The following is a 20,291-nucleotide window of genomic DNA, read 5'->3' as shown; positions in this document are numbered from 1 at the left end:
ATTTCATCATTCGACCACTCCAAGCACGTAGACACGTCCTCCATCTAAATGATAAGGCATCTACCTATACATATCTATGGTTGTACCTGCATGAATGTCATGTGACTTGCGTTTTCGGTTGTGTAGTGTAGACGGAGGTTGTTTCTAAAACAAGTTAAAAATTGCACCCTGCCACAACTTCTCTGCTGACTTAACAAGAAGGTTCATCATTGCCAAAAACAAGATCACTGAAATTGTGCAGCCAGTGACAATGCCCACCTCTAGTCTTTACAGGTGAAGCGCATGTTGAAGTTATCATAGTAGCACTGCAAGAGCTTCTGGAATTGTTCTGGGACATAGTAGGTCTTCAACATCAAATCCACCAATTTATGGGGTATTGTCCCATACGCATTTGTTAAATCCAGCCACAGCACTGCCAAGTCACCACGGTTCTTCTTTGCATCTTCGATGATCTTCGTTATTATGCTGGTGTGCTCAAGATGCTATTATTATTATTATTATTATAATTACATTTTAATAATATATATTATAATTACATAGTTATTATAATACATATGAGTTATTGTATTTTTATGAATTTTAGTCGTTAATGGGAAATGTGCATGCATCTCGAAGTAAATATGTTTGCATGTGATCCAGTTATCTCAAGATTCAACTAGAAGCTTCCAGCAGATTTCCAGGCATCTGGCGATAAAGACTTGGTTTTATTTTTTTGAAAAAAGCCTTGTGGTTTATATACCTGAGTATTTAAAGAACTGTTCAGTTAAAACAAGCCAGACAATTATCTGCTTGGTATTTTAGTGTTCTTTAAAAAAAAAATAATAATAATTTAATTTTAGTGTCTTTTAACAGATGAAGACTTGATTGCATAATTTTTGTGGATAAAAAGTCTAATGTTTTGGATTCCTGACCAGTTTAAAGAACTGTTTAGTTAAAACAAGTCAAAATGAGCATTGTGCTTATTGTGATTTATGAAGAGGAAATCTAGGAAAAGACCAAACGAACAAATATACACCACGCAAATATTAATTTTTATTCCCTACTTCGTAGTAACAGTTTGAAAATATAAACAGCTGAAGTTAGTTAAAATTATTTTATTTTTTTCAAATTGCAATTGAAGTGAAAGTATGATTATGAGGTATTAGAATCATTCAAACTGTGCACATTTCACTTTCTCCCATCCACTCCAGGTCCATTTTGACCTTTCCTGCAGAACACAAGAAAATCATTTAATTCCTAATTGCAGAGTAAACTATAAAATTTATTCATGAAACTTAAATGTTTATATACACCTGCTGTTTATGGGTAAATGAACTTACCCCAATTCTGTAAATTGACTAAAGTTCTAAAACATCATATGATATTAGTAATGAACTCACCCATTAGACCAGAGGGTAACTGGCTAAAGTAGCGATGCCACATTGGTTGCTCTTGTTCCTGGACATCAGGATGTAGCCCTCCTCACCCCATCCCACACCCCAGCTAAAATCACAACAGTTTTGAGTGTTTAGTTGTTTTGTCTCTATTCAGTCATGTACTATTTTCTTTTTTTATTTTGAATTAATTTTTGTTTCATCATCGTGTCCTTTTTTTCTTAACCTGTTCTTGACGATCCAATAGTCCTTTCCACTCAAACTTCCATATCCAACAGCCAGGACGCCATGATCTAAGTCAGAGCTGCTGCAAAAAGGCTCATCGTAGATCCCTAGAAACATAATTTATTAAATTATCCAGCAAATTTCTAATTAAAATCTTAATAAATAATGAATAAAAATGTCACATTTAAAATCTTAACATCAAAAACCAGGTGATGTCACTTACCTGAGTGATAGAGCTGAAAGCTGCTGTGTCCAGCATCGATGGCAACAGACACAGGGCCGATTGTGGCAACAGCCTCCTGTAGTGCACTTTCATCCCCTCTGGTAATATCAACATATCCTGTGCAGGTGGCACCCACAGAGTTTGGGTTAAAACGGCACTGACCATCCTGCGTGGAGAATATTTTTGTTTAAAATTGTTTTCAAAAATTAGTTAAAGCATTACAGAATTATATATTATTCAAACATTATCAGGACTCACAATGGCCTCATACGGGTAGGACTCCTCTGTATCCAGACCTCCAGTGAATTCAATGTACAGGAAGGCCAGGTCCATAAGTCCTCCATTACAGCCCTTGTTCCCAAAAAGACCAGAGCAGTCCACCAGCTGCTGCTCACTGAGGGACACCAGTTTTCCTGTCTTCTTGAAAGTCTGACCCTCCAGGGCACCAGTCTAAGAGACAAAAGAGGGATGAAGCAAAAAGGTAAGAATGCTGAACTGGACTATATGCACTCTATAAGCATTTGCCATATAAGATCTGTTTTGGTCTTACTGCACTGAAGGCCCAGCATGATCCACACTGCTGCTGGTTTTTAACACCAGTCACGTAGCCCTTGTCCCTCCAGTCCACGGAGTTGGGTAGCACAACCGCATCCTTCAGCCGGAAGAATGTAGCACCACCACGGGCCTTAGTGTTATTCATGGAGCCCAGACATCCACGGAACGCCACCTGTCTGTATTCCTCATTACTCTAAGAGAGTATAGAAGGAAGGAATATAATGGATTCTAAAGTTTTGTGTAAAACAAAAGTTTTTTATTTATTTATTTATATACTAATTTAAGTCATCATCAATTTTCTGATGCTTATAATGATCTGTTTGTGTGTATGTGTGTGTTTTAATTTTTTACCATGTCAGCAAAGTATGTCATGCCAAGCCTGTAGGATTTAGTGCCCTGATCTGCCATCATGTTGTGGAGCAAAACCATTTTGCGATTGGACAACCAGGTCTGCTTACGCTGAGACTCTTCCTCCACAGAACGGTAGATCTTACCTGATACACACAAGCATGAGGTTTTTCTAGTTATATATATACACACACAAGTGATATTAGAGAGAAAATAAATATCTTAATAAATTTTAAAAACAACAAATTTGGCTATAGTCATCTATAATGTTTAAAATATAATATCACAAATTTTATTTTGTTTCATGTATTTAAAATGTTTAAAACCCACAAAAAATGTAACAGTTTTGTCTTTTTTAACATTAATTTAACCATTTTTTATGCGTCTTCTGAAATTATTTAATGATTTTTGTTCTAATTCAACCAAAGGCATATTTTCACATTCCTTAAGCAACCTGTTGAACTACGTGCTGTAACCCTGGAAAGTTACTCTGCGTCAAGCGCGAGTTAGGTTAAGATAGCTACCTATACAAAATAATACCTAACTAAACTAGAAGTTTACTGACACTAAAAATGTTACTACAAGTATTTAATTAGTAAACTGTCAGTATACTTATAAGTTCACTTTTAGTATAGTTGCAGTACAAGCTAAAAACATTGATGTATGCACAACCTAACACTTTTTGAATTTCTCAGTTTGTGTAAACCCACCCTGGTGAAAAAACCAGCATATGTTGGTAGGTATGTTTTGATGCTGGAATGCTGGTTAGGTAGGTTTTGATGCTGGTTTATGCTGGTCCTTTGCTGGTTCATGCTGGTCCTTGACCAGCAACATGCTTTGTTTCATAATTACAGTGTATACGTTTTTCGCCATTTACCTTAAAAGAAAGGAAGTGAAATGTGACAACATGCCCCATAGGTGGGTTACATTGCAACGTTTGAGAGGCACATTGTAACATGACCATATGACAGCCCCTCTCATAGAACACGAGACACATAAACGAGCCAAAATGCTTTACATTTCTTAAAATTAATATTTTCTAAGAATTAAAAATTGATTGTCAGTCTTTATTCACCTGTTTCTTGTAATTTCTCATTAAAATTCATAGAACTAAATAATGTAAATTACATCGCTAATGTCATAGAATAGCATAGTTTAAAGATTCATGAAACCCCAGACTACTTTTTCTGAGATTTGAGCAGAGGTGTTTGTGTTGCACATCATATATGACAATGTTAGCATACATTCATTTTAATTGTTGGAGAACACTAGTTAATTTCGAGCTTTTTTGCTCTATTTTCATCTTCCGGGTTTAAAATCTATATTGTGCTGACGTCACAGTTTGTGACGTGGCAATGGACTAAAGCAGAGCTCTGGACGATAGTACATCGATGTCTCATAATTATTCATGAGGCTGCGCGTTCTTATCCTATGAGAAGACGCTTCGTCTAATTATTCACGACAGCGGGTGTTGATTTGCTATAACTGACGCTTCAGAATGTGAGATTGCGTACAGTAACTGAGAGAAACGTTAATGGATCGAAGGAGACTGTTTGTTTTTGTTTGCTTTGTAAGTAGAGTTCGGCACAAAGGCAATGAAACTGTCTGAACCCGAAGTTGACTCTCTCCCCTCTTCCCCCTCCGCTCCGCAGCGCACCACGCCCACTTTTACAGCCCAAAACTATGGTGAGAACTAACCAGTGCTGAAACAGGGTGGTTTCATGACCCTTTAATATAGCATCCCTTACAAAAAAGAAGTTTATTCAAGTGTGCTATTAGTATACTTCCTTTAATCAAAAAAATAGGAAAGTATACTTTCAGTCTACTTTTCATGTACTTCTCAAAAAATGTGCTTATGTACTTCTCAGAAATATACTTAAAATTACATTAAAGCATTCTTGACTTATACTAAGAAAAAGTTGAAATATATTTGAGCAATATTGTTCTCCAAGAATCCATGTTTTCATTGTTATATGGTAGGGGCGCTATTATACATCTTCTGTACAGAACTGGCAAAACACAAGCGAAAAAGAAACTGAAACAACAGATGCTTCCACACGTTTTTAACATGATCATCAGTCATAAAACAGCATCAAAACTGTAACGTTATGGAATAAAATGTGACCCATGAAGAGGTAATAATGACTGTCAAGCTTTGGAGTGTTGATCGACATTTTGATAATCACTCTAAATCCAATTCGTAGGCTTTTTTTCCAGCTTTTTGTTCAAAATGTTATTTATTCTTTTTTTATCATCATTTCTGAAACTTACCCACATTCAAGTGTTTGTAAGAAAAGAATGCATGAAACTAGAATAAAATGTTTTTGTTTACAAGCAGATACCCTGATCTTTCTTTTGATGTTTTGTATGTTCAGATATTCATATAGCAAAATAATACAAACAAATTAATACCTAATAGGTACATAATAGTGTACTTAAAAGTATAGACTAGAAAGTGGGCCAATTTAGTCCCAAGGAGTATTGAAATAGTACACTTACAAGTATACTACTAGTACACTGACATTTGTATACTTACTACATAAAATATACTAAAAAATATACTTGAACTTTACTTAAGTATACTTAATAACATAAACTTGAAGGTAAGGGTAGATAAAATTAAAGAGACTCTCTTACCAAATTTCATTTTCCATGCGTAAAACTCCATGTCCTCCAGAGAAAGACTGGCAAGACTGGCAGCACTGGCAACAGCCAGAAAAGCAGCAGCAGCAACCAAAAACCTCATCCTGCACAGAGAAAGAAAAGAGACGAGTGTGAGCTCGGACAAAAGGTGCACAAGATAAAACAGAACAGAGTTTCATTTCTTCTGTCACACTCCCTCTCACATGATTTCTCAAACAGAACTTTTTAAACAAATCTGGTTAAACCTGAGTACTTACTTGTGATGGTATGTCGGATATACGTTTCCTTGATGTCAGTCAACCAGCCTGTCAGTGTTTACCAGAATAAAGACTTGAGTTATATAGGGTTTTTTTATATATATATATAAATGAACACACTCTAGTGTATCTTTAAGGATGCACAAAAGCCACTAACAATAGCAATCAATAAATACTGAATTTATGCAAGAATCCTTATGAAGTCATGTCACAGGCTTTATGAAAACTATTTATTTCTATAAAAACAGTATCTGTTCCTTATCAACAAACCAGACTGGATAGACTTTCTTGGAAGAGAAACTTTCCTGAAACACCCTATCAGGACCTTAAGCTCCTTTAAACCATAGTAATGTTTTACTTTAAGTTATTGTATTTTTATGAATTATTTGTCACTAATGAGAAATATGCATGCATCTTGAATGTATATATGTATGCATGTGAACAAGTAATCTCAAGCTTAGAAGCTACCAGAAGATTCCCAGGCATCTGGCAATAGAGAATTTCTTTTCTTTTTTTTTTTTTCTTTTTTTTTTTTTTTTTTTGAAAAAACGCTTGTGATTTGAATACCTGACTATTTAAAGAACTGTTCAGTTAAAACATCCAAGCACTTAGCTATCTGATTGATTGTTTATTGTTCTTTAAAAAAGGGAATTTTGTTGGGGTCTGAAGATCTGGTTGCATGGTTTTTATGCATAAAAGTCTAATGTTTTAAATTCCTTATATGTTTAAAGAGCTGTTTAGTTAAAACAAGTCAAACTGAGCATTGTGCTTATTGTGATTTATGAAGAGGAAATTTAAGAAAAGACAAAAAAAAACACAAGAATGAGAGTTTGACGAGGAAATATATATCACACAAATGTTCATTTTTATTCCCTACATTGTAGTAACATGTTTCCTTGTTAGACAATTTGAAAATATATACAACAGCTTAAGTTAGTTAAAATAAAATAAAAAATTCAAATTGTAATTAATATAATAGTGTGATTCTGAGGTTAATGTAGAATCATTCAAACGGTCAACATTTCTTTATCTCCCATCCACTCCAGGTCCATTTTGACCTTTCCTGCAGAACACAAGAAAATAATTTAATTCCTAATTGCAGATTAAGCTATAAAATGTATTTATAAAATGTATTTATAAAACTTGCCCCAGTTCTGCAAATTGGCTAAAGCCATAAAGAATTATAATATATTAGTAATGAACTTACTCATTAGACCAGAGGGTAGCTGGCTAAAGTAGCGATGCCACATTGGTTGCTCTTGTTCCTGGACATCAGGATGTAGCCCTCATCACCCCATCCCACACCCCAGCTATAATCACAGGAGGTTTAAATGTTTGAGTTGTTTTATCTCTATTCAATTCTGTTTTATTTTTTATTATTAATAATCATTTTTGTTTCATCATCTTGCGCTTTTTTTCTTAACCTGTTCTTGATGATCCAATAGTCCTTTCCACTCAAGCTTCCATACCCAACAGCCAGGACGCCATGATCTAATTCAGAGCTGCTGCATTCAGGCTCGTCGTAGATCCCTAGAAACATCATTTATTAAATTAGCCAGCAAATTTCTAATTAAAGTTTGAATAAATAATGAATAAAAATGTCACATTTAAAATCTAACACCAAAAGCAGGGGATGTCACTTACCAGATTGATAGAGCTGAAAGCTGAGGTGTCCAGCATCGATGCCCACAGATACAGGGCCGATTGTGGCAACAGCCTCCTGTAGTGCACTTTCATCCCCTCTGGTAATATCAACATATCCTGTGCAGGTGGCACCCACAGTGCTCGGGTTAAAACGGCACTGACCATCCTGCGTGGAGAACATTGTTGATTAAAATTGTTTTCAAAAATCAGCTGAAGCATTACAGAATTATTTATTATTCAGACATTATTAGGACTCACAGTGCCCTCATACGGGTAGGACTCCTCTGTATCCACACCTCTATTGGCTTCAATGTATTGGAAGGCCTGGTTCATATATCCTCCTAAACAACCCATGTTCCCAAAAGGAGCAGAGCAGTCCACCAGCTGCTGCTCACTGAGGGACACCAGTTTTCCTGTCTTCTTGAATGTCTGACCCTCCAGGGCACCAGTCTGAAAGACAAAAGAGGGATGAATAAAGCAGAAAGGGAAGAATGCTGAACTGGACTTTATAAGCATTTGCCATATAAGATCTGTTTTGGTCTTACTGCACTGAAGGCCCAACATGATCCACAGTCCTTCTGGTCTTTGACATCAGTCACGTAGCCCTTGTCCCTCCAGTCCACGGATTTGGGCACCACAACAGCATCCTTCATCCCAAAGAACATAACACCACCACGGGCCTTAGTGTTATTCATGGAGCCCAGACATCCACGGAATGCCACCTGTCTGTATTCCTCATTACTCTAAGAGAGGTTAGAAGGAAGGAATACAATGGATTTTAAAGTTATGTGTACAACAAAAGTTATTTATTTAAGTATATATTTTAAAATGTTTATAATGATCTGCTTGTGTATATGTGTGTGTATGTTTTAATTTTTTACCAAGTCAGCAAAAAATGTCATGCCAAGCCTGTAGGATTTAATGCCCTGATCTGCCATCATGTTGTGGAACAAAACCATTTTGCGATTGGACAACCAGGTCTGCTTACGCTGAGACTCTTCCTTCACAGAACGGTAGATCTTACCTGAAAGACACATTAGAGGTTTTGCTAGTTTAACAGTTAATAATTTAACAGTTGTCAATTTTTACATCAATTAAAAAATTTTAAGCATCTTCTGAAATTGTTTAATGATTTTTGTTCTGATTCAACCAGAGGCATTCATGTTTCTTAAGCAACGTGCTGAACTGCCTGTAACCAAGAAAAGTTACTCTGTGTCAAGTGCTTAGTTGGGTTAAGTCATTTCTAATATACATAAAAATAAGCCTGAAGTGAGAAAGGACACAAAAAGCAATGTGTGAAATTTATCGAAACTCTTCTGTCTTTCATTATTGTCTAAATAACTTCACTCTCTGTTTTGTCTAGTTTGGTCAGTCAGAAAAGAGAACCTGAGGAGTCTCTTTTCCCAAGATTTTAAAGAAGATTTAGCTAAAACTAAAGATGAAGACTCTCTTACCAAATTTCATTTTCCATGCGTAAAACTCCATGTCCTCCAGAGAAAGACTGGCAGCACTGGCAACAGCCAGAAAAGCAGCAGCAACAACCAAAAACCTCATCCTGCTCACAGAAAGAGAAGAGTCAAGTGTGAGGTCGGACAAGAAGTGCACAAGATAAAAACAGAACAGAGTGTATAACGTCACAGTTTCATTTCTTGTGTCACACTCCTTCACATGATTTCTCAAACAAAGTGTTTTTTTGAAGTCTGGTTAAACGTGAGTGCTTACTTGTGATGGGACGTAGGAAGTTTCCTTGATAGCAGTCAGTGTGTCTTAAAACTGTTTATTCTTTTCTTTAAAAACAAACTTGACTGGACAGACTTTCTTGGAAAAGACACTTTACTGAAACAGCCTCTCAGAACCTAAACTCCTCTAACTGTAGTAGTTACTTTCAGTTATTGTATTTTCATTAATTCTTTTAGTCACTGTTTCCATCACCCTGTTTAATGCAAATTTTGAGGGATCACATAAAAACAAGTGATGGAAACGGCAAATTTCATAAAAACACTTCGCAAAAAGTGGCGGTTCTTGACTTGTGATCAACTCATGTGATTGACTCATGTGATTTTGCGCTATGGAACAACATAACCAAAATAACCAGTGGACAGTGTGATGTTCTGGATTACTGACCTGTTTAGTTAAAAAACAAGCTGTTTGTGAATTCACAAAAGGAAATATGGTAACACTTTAGAATATGGAGCACTTATTCACTATTAACTACAACTTTTCCCTCAATAAATTCCTAATTTGCTGCTTATTAATAGTTAGTAGAGTAGTTGGTAAGTTTAGGTATTAGGTAGGATTAGGGATGTAGAATAAGGTCATGCAGAATAAGTCATTATATGCTTAATTAGTACTAGTAAATGGCTAATATTCTAGTAATGTGCATGCTAATAAGCCACTAGTTAAGAAACTGTAAAATAAGTGTTACCGGAAATATATAGGAATAGTCCAAACAACCACAAGGATAAGATTTTGACAAGAAAATATGCACCACACAAATGTTACTTTTTATTCTGTACTTTGCAGTAACAGTGTTTTCCTAGTCAGAGGATTTGAAAATGTAATCAACAGCTGAACTTTTTTTAAAAGTTGTAGTTAAAATAAAAGTATGATTGTGAGGTGTTATTGTAGAATCATTCAAACAACATTTCTTTTTCTCCCATCCACTCCAGGTCCATACTGACCTTTCCTGCAGAACATAAGAAAATAATTTAATTCCTAACAGCAGAGTTATGAAATTGATTTATGCAACTTAATCTATGTTTTGAGTGTTTATATATATGTCTGTTGTTTATAGGTAAATTAACTTGCCTTAATTCTGTGAATTGACTAAAGCCATAAAGCATCATATTAGCAATTAAGGGTGTTTTCACACCTGCCTCATCTAGTTTGGCTGAATCGCACTCGAGTTTGTTTTCCCGGTTTGGTTGTAGTTAGAAAGCAATCCGATCCAGTGGACCAACGAACCAGGCTTTATCACACTGTATAATGGGTAATTACAGTTCCATGAATAGCAGTAGCTTTGTTGTTTTGCTAATACAGCTTAAAATGAACCTGTGTCTGTCTGTGCCATTCAAAATCAAAGCGAGCCTTTTCAATTTATAGTGCTGTCTTATTACTCTGTTTGTAGGAGGTGTGTTTTAAAAATGTTTTCCTGACGAATCCTGGACTCCTGCTCAAAATTATAAATTAATATAACAATACCTAAAAAAAAAATTAAAAAATGTAATAAAACAATAAGCCCACAAAGCTGTTGTTGTTCCATCCTGACAGATGACAGCTGAGCGGTATCCCAGAAAAAAACATGGAACTTTAACCAATGAGAGGACAGTTTATTCGCAAGTGACTTGTATTAACACATTTGGTCCGTTTAGAAACTTTGGTGTGTGAAAGCGAACCGCACCATGAATAAAAAGCAACTCTGTAATAATTTTAATCCCTGTTTTGGAACAAAGCAATCAATCTCCAGGTGTGAAAGCACCATAACTCTCCCATTAGAACAGAGGGTAACTGGCTAAAGTAGCCATGCCACATTGGTTGTTCTTGTTCCTGGGCATCAGGATGTAGCCCTGTTCACCCCATCCCACACCCCAGCTAAAATCACAGCACTTTTGAGTGTTTTAGGTATTTGTCTCTGTTCTGTTTGGTCATTTAGTCACCTGGCCTGTCAGTGTTTACCAGAATGAAGATCTGAATTTACAGAGGAGCTGTTATGAATGAACACACTCTGGTGTATCTTTAAGGATGCACAAAAGCCACTATGTCACAGGCTCTATTTTAAAATATATTTATTTCAATAAAAAAGGCATCTGTTCCTTAAAAATAAACCAGACTGGATAAACTTTCTTGGAGGAGAAACTTTAGTGAAACACCCTTTCAGGACCTTAAGCTTCTCTAAACCCTAGTTATTGTATTTTTGACTCTTACCAAATTTCATTTTCCATGCATGAAACTCCATGTCCTCCAGAGAAAGACTGGCAGAAAAGCAGCGGCAACAACCAAAAGCTTTATCTTGCATAGAGAAAGAGAAGAGACAAGTGTGAGGTTGGACAGAAGGTGCAAGAGATTTTCAGTTTCATTTCTTCTGTCATACTCACATGATTTCTTAAACAGTAATTTTTTTAATGTGGTTAAAAATGATTATTTACTTGGATAGTCTATACGTTTCCTTGATGTCAGTCACCTGGCCTGTCAGTGTTTATCAGAATGAAGATCTGAATTTACAAAGAAGTTGTTATGAATGAACACACTCTAGTGTATCTTCGAGGATGCACAAAAGTCATTAATAATACCAATCAATAAATAATGAATGTATGCATGAATCCTTATTAAGTCATGTCACAGGCTCTATTTTAAAATATATTTATTTCAATTTAAAAAAGCATCGGTCCCTTAAAAAATAAATTAGACTGGATAGACTTTCTTGGAGGAGAAACTTTACTGAAACACACTCTCAGGACCTTAAGCTTTACTTTTAGTTATTGTATTTTCATGAATTCTTTCCATCACCCTAACAAATATATCTTAATTCACAATTTTTTTATATATTTGCTTGATGTGGTTTTTGAAAAAGGGTTATTGTGAATTTTTTTTTTTTCTGCACGCATGTGCATCAAAAAAGTCATGTGATTTTGCGCTATGCGATGACATAACCAGATTAACCAGCAGACTGATCTCATTCCACAGCATCTGAAATGTTGTTATGGTCATAATTCTGAAATGCCCAAGCAAAACCTGTCTCTCTGTCATCAAAGTATTTCTGTATTATTGCCTCCCAGAACTCTCTTAGGCCGCATGACTGCATTCTCAACTAGCAGGCATCCATTAAAGCAATGGCTATATTTATTGTATTTCGTCTGATTGCTCTGAGGCAGAAGTAATATATTGTATATGAAAATTGTTATATTCTGCGGCTTCCCCTACTTTTCTTAGTGATGTTTAGTGCCAGTTTATCAGGAAGTGATGATTTTGTTCTCTTTGACTCTACTCATATGGAAAGAGTGCTTATTCGCAAATGTTTTTATGCGACAAGTTAAATTCGCAGCTTTGGATTGAAACTGACGTAGGAAAGGAATAGATGTCCAGGTGACATTCCCTCTCTTGAAAGTAAAAACATAGCGTATGTGATCCAATTACCTCAAGCTTCAAGTAGAAGCTTCCAGCAGATTCCCAGGCATCTAGCAATGGAGACTTGGTTTCATTATTTTGAAAAAAGGCTTGTGATTTGAATCCCTGACCATTCAAAGAATTGGTTAAATAAAACAAGCCAAGCACTTAGTTATCTGCTTGGTATTTTAGTACTCTTTTGAAAAAAGGAAAGAAAAAAAAAAGAATTTTAATGTCTTGAAGACTTGGTTGTATGATTTTTATGGGAAAAGTCTGATTTTTGGATTCTTGAGCATTTTAAAGAACTGTTTATTTAAAACAAGCTAAACTGGGCAGTGTGCTGATTGTGAATTATGAATATATATATATATATATATATACATACATATATACCAAACAACCACAAGAATGAGAGTTTGACAAGAAAATATACAAATGCTATTTTTTATTCCATACTTCATAGCAACATAGTGTTTTCCTAGTCAGAGTATTTGAAAATATAAACAACAACTGAAGGTAGTTTATAAAAAAATTTCAAATTTAATTACAGTTACATTTGATTCTGAGGTTTTATTGTAGATTCAGTCAAATGGCCCATATTTCGTTTTCTCCCATCCAATCCAGGTCCATGTTGACCTTTGCTGCAGAACATAAGAAAATCATTTAATTCTTAATTGCAAAGTAAACTTAATAAATTTAAAGCTATGTTTTAAATGTTTATATAAGCCTGTTGTATTCAGTTAAATGAACTTTCATTTCTGTGAATTGACTAACGCCATAAAGCATCATATTAGAAATGAACTCACCTATTAGACCAGAGGGTAACTGGCCGCAGTAGCAACGCCACATTGGTTGCTCTTGTTCCTGGACATCAGGATGTAGCCATTGTCACCCCATCCCTCACCCCAGCTAAAATCACAACAGTTTTGGGTGTTTAGTTGTTTTGTCTCTATTTAATTCCGTACTCATTTTTATTATTATTAATATTTTTGTTTTATCATCTTGTGCTTTTTTCTTAACCTGTTCTTGACGATCCAGTAGTCCTGTCCTTTGGAACTTCCGTAACCAACAGCCAGGACGCCATGATCTAAGTCAGAGCTGCTGCACTCAGGCTCATTGTAGATACCTAGAATAATATTTATTAAATTAGACAACAAGTTTCTAATGCAAACCTGAATAAATAATAGATAAAAATGTCACATGTAAAACCAAACACCTAAAAAACAGGTGATGACACTTACCTGATTGATAGAGCTGAAAGCTGCTGTGTCCAGCATCGATGGCAACAGATATGGGGCCAATTGTGGCAACAGCCTCCTGTAGTGCACTTTCATCCCCACTAGCAATATCAACATATCCTGTGCAGGTGGCACCCACAGTGCTCGGGTTAAAACGGCACTGACCATCCTGCGTGGAGAATAATGATGAGCAAAAATAATTAAAATCATTTTAAAAACAAGCTGAAGTGTTCCGCTCAGAATTATTTATTTTTCAAACATTATTTGGACTCACAACGGCCTCATACGGGTAGGACTCCTCTGTATCCAGACCTCCATTGGCTTCAATGTACTGGAAGGCCTGGTCCATTAGTCCTCCACCACAGCCCAAGTTCCCATAAGAACCAGAGCAGTCCACCAGCTGCTGCTCACTGAGGGACACCAGTTTTCCTGTCTTCTTGAATGTCTGACCCTCCAGGGAACCAGTCTGAGAGACAAAAGAGGGATGAATAAAACTGAATAAAACAAGCATTTGCCATATAAAATCTGTTTGTAAAAGCCAAAATGGGTCTTACTGCACTGAAGGCCCAGCATGATCCACAGTCCTTCTGGTCTTTGACATCGGTCACGTAGCCCTTGTCCCTCCAGTCCACGGATTTGGGCACCACAACCGCATCCTTCAGCCGGAAGAACATAGCACCACCACGGGCCTTAGTGTTATTCATTGAGCCCAGACATCCATGGAACGCCACCTGTCTGTATTCCTCATTACTCTGAGAGAGGATAGAGGAAATATAATGAAGTTTTGTGTAAAACAAAATGAATTAACTGAAGTCGACAATTTTTTATATACTATTTCTTTATTTTGATGATAATTGTAATGACCTGTTTGTGTATATGTGTGTGTTCGATTATTTACCATGTCAGCGAAGTATGTCATGCCAAGCCTGTAGGATTTGATGCCCTGATCTGCCATCATGTTGTGGACCAAAACCAGTTTGCGATTGGACAACCAGGTCTGCATACGCTGAGACTCTTCCTCCGCAGAACGGTAGATCTTACCTGATACACACAAGCACAGCGTTTTGCTAGTTAAAATGTTAAAGTCATGAAAAAAATGAGAAAGGTAAGAAACAATGCTGTGAGATTTATCAAAACTCTTCTGTCTTTCATTATTGTCTGAATAGCATCACTCTCTGTTTTGTCCAGTTTGGTCATTCACCCAGCAAAGAGAATCTGATGAGTCTCTTTCCCCAAGATTTAGCTAAAACTAAAGACGAAGACTCTCTTACCAAATTTCATTTTCCATGCGTGAAACTCCATGTCCTCCAGAGAAAGACTGGCAGCACTGGCAACAGCCAGAAAAGCAGCGGCAACAACCAAAAACCTCATCCTGGTCACAGAAAGAGAACAAGACAAGTGTGAGGCTAGACCAAAAGCGCAAGGTAAGTCTAATGTCACTGTTTCATTTCTTCTGTCACACTCCCCCACGTTTTTCCTCAAGCAGTATTTTTTTGAATCTGGTTAAACCTGAGTACTTACTTGTGACGGTATGTAGGATATATGTTTCCTTGATGTCACCCGGCCTGTCAGTGTTTATCAGAATGAAGATTAGAGTTTATATAGAAGTGTTCTCTGATCAGGTGCCTGTCATAAACTCATAAAAAAAGCTGAGTGCAAAAGAATAAAGGGGAAATTACGTAACAACAATAGTGCATGGGCGAATAAGAGTGTACTGCCGGGGAACACGCTGTGTGGAAGGAAGTTTTCTGTAAACATCAACTGGAGATTTTTTTTCTTCTTTCTTTTATGTTTTACAGTGTGTTTGTTTGATTGTGTCTCAGCAGTATATGAGTTGTGTTTTTAATTAAGTTATTCAATGCATATAAACAAACTGTCAGCAGTCATACCAATGACATCACTGCAAAACATAAGTCATAAATAATTAGCTGACATTGCAAATTTTCCTGTATTTCCAGTAACAAACTGTATGTGACACGATTTTTTAGAACCAGTATGCAATGACTGTATGATTTTGAGACCCATCTTTTCACACTGAGGACAACTGAGAGACTCATATGCAACTATTACAGAAGGTTCAAATGCTTACTGATGCTCCAGAAAGAAAAACGATACATTAAAGGCCAGGGGGGTGAAAACTTTTGAACATAATGAAGAGGTGTACATTTTTCTTGTTTTATTTTTTTTTTTTCATTTAGTACTGGCCTTCAGAAGCTACAGAAGATACTTACATGTTTTCCAAAAGACAATATAAGTTACATTTACCCTGATTTTCAAATACCAAAAGTTTTCACCTCCCACCTCTTAATGGACATGACTGGCAAAACCTGTTTTAATGTATAGGCCTACAATACAGACAATGTTTATGTTAACGCAAAGCGAAAGTTCACCAAAATTCATTTTAAAAAGCTCCAGGCTAAGATCACCAACTTCCCTGTAAACACATTCTCATGAACAATTTTTCACATGGTTTTTACTACACATAATGCAATGATGATTTCAGGGCTTTTTTTTACTCATTCTCTCTTCTCTGCCTGTAAGCATTGTGATTAATGTAGCATTTGAGTTCCTGTTAATGTGAAATACTATTTGAGTGGGAAGATACAGACTACTTTGAAACACATAGCTTGTCTCGATTTCTCTGAAAGGTTTTTCACCAAACCCCAGACATCCTGTTTACCTCAGTCTTGTAATGATTTTGCTCCATCAACATATCCTCCTTCATTCTGTGTCACCTGCTCTTGTTTTTATGAGTCTCTTTTCTTCTCACATTATCTCATAATATATTTTCGGCACTCCCTCAGATGATAAAAAATTCTGTGAACTATTGACTCAAGGCCACATGTAAGATCATTCATGTGTCTCTATGAGCTGTTTTGCACTGTCATGATAGAGGTAAAAGATCAAGTGACATGGCACAGTATTTCCCACATTTGAAGAACATGGCAGATGTGGTTTTAGGGTAACATAGGCCTACTGCGGTTCTCTATATGATGGACAATAAGCTCTTTTGTAGTGATGTGGACAAAAGTACAGAGTCCATCTTGTTTTGTGCACGTGTTTGTGGAAGTTTAAAATATATGTATGTAGGCATTTGTGTGTGCTCATGTGTTAGTGCTTAGTGTACATTTTATGTATGTGTGTGTTTGTGCATAAACATGTTTTCTTCCTCATTATTGTGTATTTGTGTGCTTGTTTGTGCATAAGCATGTTTTCTTCCTCATTATTGTTTATTGTTTATTATAATACTAAAGATTTGTAATGTTTTTGAAAGAAGCCTCATGCTCGTTCCCCAAGGCTTCACTTATTTGATCAAAATACAGTAAAAACAGTAATTACAATGTAAAAAAAAAAATGTAAAATGTAATTTATTCATGTGATGATGACAAAGCAGCCATTACTCAGGTCTTCAGTGTCACATGATCCTTCAGAAATCATTCTGATATGCATAGTTTGTATAATAATAATTTTGCATATTGTATCATAATAACATTTCTGATCATAATAATGTTAATGATAATAATAATGTATTTCACTGTTTGATTTCTGTTTATTTTTGTACAATTTTGGTAGTGTGGGAAAGCTAATAAATTTTTGAACTAAAGTCTGAGAAAAAACAATTGCAAAATGACTGATCTAAACCACAGTAGATTAGGTATTAGGTACATAGACATTAGGTACATTAGAACTCATTGCAGAAGCAACCAAATGGCAGAAAACCACTTGCTTGCTATATTTCTAATCACGTGTTTAAGGTATACAATCTTTATAACTTGTGTGTCAAGTGACTGACTGTATCTGTGTCCTAAAAATCTTTATTGACAGATGATCAGACAGTTTCTGCCCACAAAAATGTTTTTACATAGGAATTTTTTTACCATCTAACACATGATTGCTATATAACAACAATAACTGCTTAACCATGTGATTTTCATGATTTTCTCAGAAATTCTCTCCTTAGTCTGTCTTAGTCAACACAAATAATACTTTGCTACAGACCGGGAAATCATAGTTTGTAGTAGTTAAATTGACCCTTATCCCTTCTTTGTGTCATTTTATATACTATAACAGGTGTATTATTTGTTTTATGTAATGCACAGTGTTATAAAAGTTAGAGAACAACCTATAATTTCCTACATTTCAAAGTCACTGCTTAGTCCTATTTGAAGTTATCCTAACAGGAGTAGTAGGGCAGTTTTTTAAGCATATTTCATAAATTAATTGTATTCTGAAGCACTGTATAAAAAACTTAAATTAGATATCTGAAAAAGAACTCTAATTGAAATTAGAGAACACTTACAGATACCTCGAAGTTATTTGTGTTAATCTGCTAATTTCCTTTATATAACAATCCATATTTAACTGGCAGCACTCCAGTTTTCACTGAGATCGCAAAATGGCAGGCCACTCTAAGGCAACTGAAACCCTGCAACTGAAACCCTTTTTAATAATTTTTTAACATTGTGGGGACCGGCCTGGCTTTTTAGTGGGATCCGGTGTCAGCCCTCCGGACTTTGTGCCCTGTCTATGTTGCTCGAGACGGGTTGAGAACGATTTGTTTTAGGTCTGATGGTTAAATACATTTTAGATGTTTTTCAACACAAGTGCATCTTCTGCTTATTTGTAGTGATCCTTTCGGGGTCACAACATTGGTCAATTCAAATCTGTGATTTCTCGAGTATTGCAAGTTTACAGTTATACAAATTCATTCAAGTCCTCCACAAAGGCTGGTCATCCATGCAAGACAAATGCACAAGAAAACAGGATAATGTGGAGACTCTCAGTCGGGAATTGGTTCTACACTGCAGCTGGAATTGCTTGCCAGTTAAGTGCTGAACAGGGTAAGGATCTGTCTCTGCATATTTAAGAGAAGTCGGACAGAAAGTACACTCTGCAGTGACCAAGCCTTTAATCAGCAGAAATAATCAAAAGGCTGAGCTCACCTTTGCTGAGGAGCATGTTGTGTGGAGAAAGAAGAACTGGTCCAAAGTTCACTTTAGTAATGAGAGCAAGTTTAATTTATTTGGGTCTGATGGGAAACATTTTGTTTGGTATCAAACTGAGGAAAGACTGAAACCTAAGTTCATAAAGAAGTCAGTGAAAGAGGAGGAAGTGTCATGGTTTGAGGCATGTTATCTGCAGCAGGACTTGGGCCTCTTATATACTGTAGCTACGTGGCAGGGTGAATCTAGTTGTTTATCAGAACCTGCTTCAGAAACATGCAGTTTCTTCCCTGCAGTCATCTCCCAATAAGCCTGACAATGCCCCTGTCACACTGCAAAATGGGTAAAGAAGTTACTATTCTATTTTAATTTTTTTTTAAATGTAATTTATTTATGTAACGATGACAAAGCTGAATTCTCAGCAGCCATTGCTCAGGTTTTCAGTGTCATGTGATCCTTCAGAAATCATTCTGATATGCACAGTTTGTATAATAATAATTTAGCATATTGTATCATAATAATGTTGATCAATGATAGTAATAACATATTTCACTGTTTGATTTCTGTTTATTTTTTTACAACTTTGGTAGTGTGGGACAACCACTTAATTTTTGACGTAAAGTCTGAGAAAAACCAGTTGAAAATGACTCATCTATACCACATTAGGTACATTAGAACTCACTGGAGAAGCAACCAGATGACAGGGTATGAAAGTTCCTTGATGGGTAAAGAAGTTCCTTGAAGCTAAGAACAACGAAATGGCTAAGATCACACCAGCGCAGTGTGAGAAACTAGTGATGTCCTGTGACCACAGATGTGCTGAAGTGATTCAAAGCAAGAGCCTCTACACTTCCTACTAATTTTTGACAGCTGTTACCCTCCAAAATCTTGTTTCGTACTACAGCGGTTACTGTTCTCTAATTTTGATCACTGTGTTTTCCACAAAATAAGGGTTTTTTTGCTGAAATGCTTTGGATATTTTGTCAAACACTTTAGTAGAACAGTGGCATAGCTACAGCTGATATCCCTTCAGATTTTGAGCAACGAAGATTAACAATATTTCGGAGTTTGAAAAGCAGTTACAGTACATGACCAGCAGAGGTCGTCTTTGTTTCTGTTCACGCAAGTGTGAAACACACCTGGCAAAACCTTAAAGGTCATACACCATTTAATGTGCTTTCTAAATAATGACCAGAAGCTCAAATGGCTCATGCGGATTATGAAATGACCCTGTGTCTTCCTCTTTCTGTAAAAAGTACAGTGCAGTATAGTTTGAGAAACTGCATAAACACTGCTTTGTTCTTGTTCTGGCCTATTATTTTAAGGAACTTTGTGGCATGCATTTTTATTACATATATACTCATAATCAACTTTCTGTTTTAGCCTAAAACATAAATATAAATAGGCCCTGTTGACAGACAGAGATTTTGTACCAGCTGGCTGTCGTGTTTTACAGTTTTGGCAGGGGAGCTTTAGAGGAACCAACTATCCAAGGACCCGTTTATAATTTCATGACCAGACAAGAGTCAGTTTGTGACCTACAACATCAGCGATAAGCCTGGAACATCTTTCCTTCCAGAGGAACATAAACACAGTCTGATCAGTATCAAATCTAGGCTACCGCAGCCCATCATTACACAACATACAAAAGTGAATCAAGTCTGTGTTAGCTGGAAATGTTTCTTTGGTTCACACTCATTTAGAAATGAGTAATAGACCATGACAAAAACAAGGCAACG

At 36.1% G+C, this 20,291-nt stretch overlaps 2 protein-coding genes across 2 annotated transcripts; both read right to left on the bottom strand.

The window, feature by feature from the left end:
* Window positions 1-1,089: 1,089 nt before the first annotated feature.
* Window positions 1,090-5,508, bottom strand: LOC127179554 (procathepsin L-like). The gene is made up of 8 exons (XM_051133148.1): window positions 5,362-5,508; window positions 2,728-2,870; window positions 2,372-2,569; window positions 2,080-2,271; window positions 1,822-1,987; window positions 1,600-1,705; window positions 1,380-1,482; window positions 1,090-1,207 (listed from the first exon to the last, which is right to left on the bottom strand). The coding sequence occupies exons 1-7, from the start codon at window positions 5,468-5,470 to the stop codon at window positions 1,383-1,385; spliced, it is 1,014 nt and encodes a 337-aa protein (XP_050989105.1). The 5' UTR covers window positions 5,471-5,508; the 3' UTR covers window positions 1,090-1,207; window positions 1,380-1,382.
* A 986-nt stretch (window positions 5,509-6,494) lies between these two features.
* LOC127179638 (uncharacterized) lies at window positions 6,495-15,240 on the bottom strand. The gene is made up of 16 exons (XM_051133301.1): window positions 15,131-15,240; window positions 14,881-14,981; window positions 14,508-14,650; window positions 14,164-14,361; window positions 13,884-14,075; window positions 13,613-13,778; window positions 13,392-13,497; window positions 13,184-13,280; window positions 8,723-8,930; window positions 8,150-8,292; window positions 7,814-8,011; window positions 7,527-7,718; window positions 7,269-7,434; window positions 7,049-7,154; window positions 6,832-6,934; window positions 6,495-6,687 (listed from the first exon to the last, which is right to left on the bottom strand). Exons 2-15 carry the CDS (start codon window positions 14,978-14,980, stop codon window positions 6,835-6,837), a joined length of 2,115 nt encoding a protein of 704 aa, XP_050989258.1. The 5' UTR covers window position 14,981; window positions 15,131-15,240; the 3' UTR covers window positions 6,495-6,687; window positions 6,832-6,834.
* Window positions 15,241-20,291: the final 5,051 nt, after the last annotated feature.

Source organism: Labeo rohita, chromosome 17 (genome assembly GCF_022985175.1).
Source record: "Labeo rohita strain BAU-BD-2019 chromosome 17, IGBB_LRoh.1.0, whole genome shotgun sequence".
Taxonomy (NCBI): domain Eukaryota; kingdom Metazoa; phylum Chordata; class Actinopteri; order Cypriniformes; family Cyprinidae; genus Labeo; species Labeo rohita.
The sequence above is the reverse complement of the archived record's forward strand: the minus strand, read 5'-3'. Positions and strand labels throughout refer to the sequence as shown.

What these genes read in the sequence shown, in the direction of transcription:
- LOC127179554 (XM_051133148.1), bottom strand. Translation starts at nt 5,470, where the DNA reads ATGAGGTTTTTGGTTGCTGCTGCTGCTTTTCTGGCTGTTGCCAGTGCT. An exon ending in CGCATGGAAAATGAAATTTG is followed by an intron (nt 2,871 to 5,361) that starts GTAAGAGAGTCT and finishes TGTGTGTATCAG; the next exon opens with GTAAGATCTACCGTTCTGTG. An exon ending in CCTACCCGTATGAGGCCATT is followed by an intron (nt 1,988 to 2,079) that starts GTGAGTCCTGAT and finishes TTCTCCACGCAG; the next exon opens with GATGGTCAGTGCCGTTTTAA.
- LOC127179638 (XM_051133301.1), bottom strand. Translation starts at nt 14,980, where the DNA reads ATGAGGTTTTTGGTTGTTGCCGCTGCTTTTCTGGCTGTTGCCAGTGCT. An exon ending in CCTACCCGTATGAGGCCGTT is followed by an intron (nt 13,779 to 13,883) that starts GTGAGTCCAAAT and finishes TTCTCCACGCAG; the next exon opens with GATGGTCAGTGCCGTTTTAA. An exon ending in CGCATGGAAAATGAAATTTG is followed by an intron (nt 8,293 to 8,722) that starts GTAAGAGAGTCT and finishes TGTGTCTTTCAG; the next exon opens with GTAAGATCTACCGTTCTGTG.